Raw genomic sequence first — 2,500 nt, forward strand, 5'->3', positions numbered from 1 at the left:
AATTTATCTTTGTTTACTTTCCATTTATTTGTTTTCGTTCATTTTTTTATTTTATTCTATTATTTATTTGTTTATTTAGGTATATTATTTATTTATTTTAGATGGCATACAAGTTACCTTCACTTCATTTTGTTTACTTGAATAACAAGTTAAGGACTAACAAAAATTATTTATACCAAAAAAGTTTTTCAGTTCATTATCTACTAAAAATTTGCTGATTAAGGACATGTATCAGATTTAATACCCTTGAAAATCCCAACAACATTCCACTGCAGCCTGTTTAAAACTGTTTAAACTGTCACTGGAACCATGGAAACACCCTTGAAAACCCCAACAACTTCCACTGCAGCCTGTTAAACTGTTAAAACTGTCACTGGAACCATGGAAACACCCTTGAAAACCCCAACTAACTTCCACTGCAGCCTGTTAAAACTGTTAAACTGTCACTGGAACCATGGAAAACACCCTATGAAAACCCCAATAACTTCCAGTGCAGCCTGTTAAGGGGAGTGGGCGCTTGTTACTCTTAGAGGTGACATTCATATTTGTCTGGTCGTCAAGGTTTCTGGTGTGTGTGTGTGTGATGTGTGTGTGTGTGTGTGTGTGTGTGTGTGTGTTGGTGTGTGTGTTGGTAGTGTGTGTGTGTGTGTGTGTGTGTGTGTCTTAATACCTGCAAAAGAAAATCCCGAATTTTCGCTGAAATTCGTTGATTAGTTTTGAATTTTTTTTTTTTTTTTAAGCAAAAAAGTAACATCGATAAAATTTCTTCTCACAAGTTTTCCAACCAATTGCTATACAATTTAGTGTCGATGATATACATACATGTATCTTCACTTCCCTAAAGATTGATTTATTTTATTAGACATTTCATTTTGAAATAAAAACTAAGATTTTTTCTTCAAACTTTTTTTTTTTTTTATTTTTTTACATAAAAAATGTAGCACAGGATGAAGAGCCTTCCCTGAAAATCTGTCTTTGCGGAAAATATCGTGTTGTTTCCTCTTTGCAGCAACACCTCTACACCTCCACCATCTTGTAGGGCGACGAGGGAGAGACGCTTGACGTATGAAAAACTCAAGTCTTGAGAAACGACCAGTTTTCTTGTGAGAAGTGTGTGCAATCCCAGATGTTGGCTTTTCTGCTAAAATTTTATATGCATTAGAATAAAAATGATATAGCCAAAAGGAAACCATCGTTATGATGATGTTGAGGGCTGACTGGCACCTGGCCCCTCCTGCATGACAGGATGCCACTCACTCGCAGGTGAGTCTATGAGAAGGCGCAACCCTCCTCGCTGTCGCCAGGATCATGGCCCCACCTTGAACCAACTTCTTGCTCTGAACAGACTACAGCAGCTGCGGGCTGGTAGTCTTCACTTCCTTCTCTTGAACGGGGCTTCTTTTCGGTCCCTCTGCTGTACAGGAGTTGTTCTGCTTCCTTCAATGCCTCACCCCGAGTGCTTTGTGAGGCACCAAACCCAACATGAGTTAGTAAACTTGGATTCAAGTACCCCAAGTTGTGATCCAATACGGTCAACAGTGGCAACAAATTTGACTCTTCTGGTCCCAACATACTTAGTTTTGGTGCATTCAGCCCACAGATTAGAATGCTATGGTGGTGGTGGTGGTGAATACAAAGGCAGCGTGTGGTGGCGACTTGTTGCCACAACGCGACTCTTCATTATTTTTTCTTTTCCCTCATCTTCTTTGCCGCATCTGTCAGTGCACGCTTTGCTTTATTATATAAGAAGAAAACACTAAAAGGAAGTAAAAAAAAAAAAAAAAACTGCTTTAAAATGATGAGTTTGTAAGCCAGGTGACCGAGCACGTGGCAAGCACGTGGCGCGCGGGGCATTTAAAGGCTTTTAATAATGGTAAACAAAGGTGATTTAAAAATAAGGAATAATGGTATTAACTTGTGGTTTTCACAGAAAACGCCAGACATGTCAAGGGTGACTATGATGTTAACTTGATTTTGACCTCTGGATTGAAAAATGTAATTTTTTAAGGCGTCCACTCCCCTTAAAAAACTGTTAAACTGTCACTGGAACCATGAAAACACCCTTGAAAACCCCAATAACTTCCAGTGCAGCCTGTTAAACTGTTAAACTGTCACTGGAACCATGAAAACACCCTTGAAAACCCCAATAACTTCCACTGCAGCCTGTTAAACTGTTAAACTGTCACTAGAACCATGAAAACACCCTTGAAAACCCCAATAACTTCCACTGCAGCCTGTTAAACTGTTAAACTGTCACTAGAACCATGAAAACATCCTTGAAAACTCCAATAACTTCCACTGCAGCCTGTTAAACTGTTAAACTGTCACTGGAACCATGAAAACACCCTTGAAAACTCCATAACTTCCACTGCAGCTTGTTAGAAGCAGCAAGAAATGAAAATATTTGAGAACACTGTTTAATCTCGCTCTCCCTCTCTCTCAGTCTTGGCAGGGCTGGCAGTGATGCTCCTGGGGGTGGTGTCGCCCTCCCACACCACCA

At 39.8% G+C, this 2,500-nt stretch overlaps 1 protein-coding gene across 2 annotated transcripts in view; it reads left to right on the forward strand.

Annotated features, from left to right (window-relative positions):
• The window catches only part of LOC135096414 (phospholipid phosphatase 1-like), a 12,504-nt gene that overhangs the window by 4,640 nt on the left and 5,364 nt on the right, over window positions 1–2,500 (forward strand). For both annotated transcript variants that reach the window (XM_063997906.1, XM_063997907.1), the window contains exon 2: window positions 2,444–2,500. This exon is cut by the window's right edge and continues 98 nt beyond it. In XM_063997906.1, the coding sequence (XP_063853976.1) occupies window positions 2,444–2,500 (57 nt within the window). The remainder of the gene's footprint in view (window positions 1–2,443) is intronic.

This window comes from Scylla paramamosain, unplaced genomic scaffold (genome assembly GCF_035594125.1).
Source record: "Scylla paramamosain isolate STU-SP2022 unplaced genomic scaffold, ASM3559412v1 Contig4, whole genome shotgun sequence".
Classification (NCBI taxonomy): domain Eukaryota; kingdom Metazoa; phylum Arthropoda; class Malacostraca; order Decapoda; family Portunidae; genus Scylla; species Scylla paramamosain.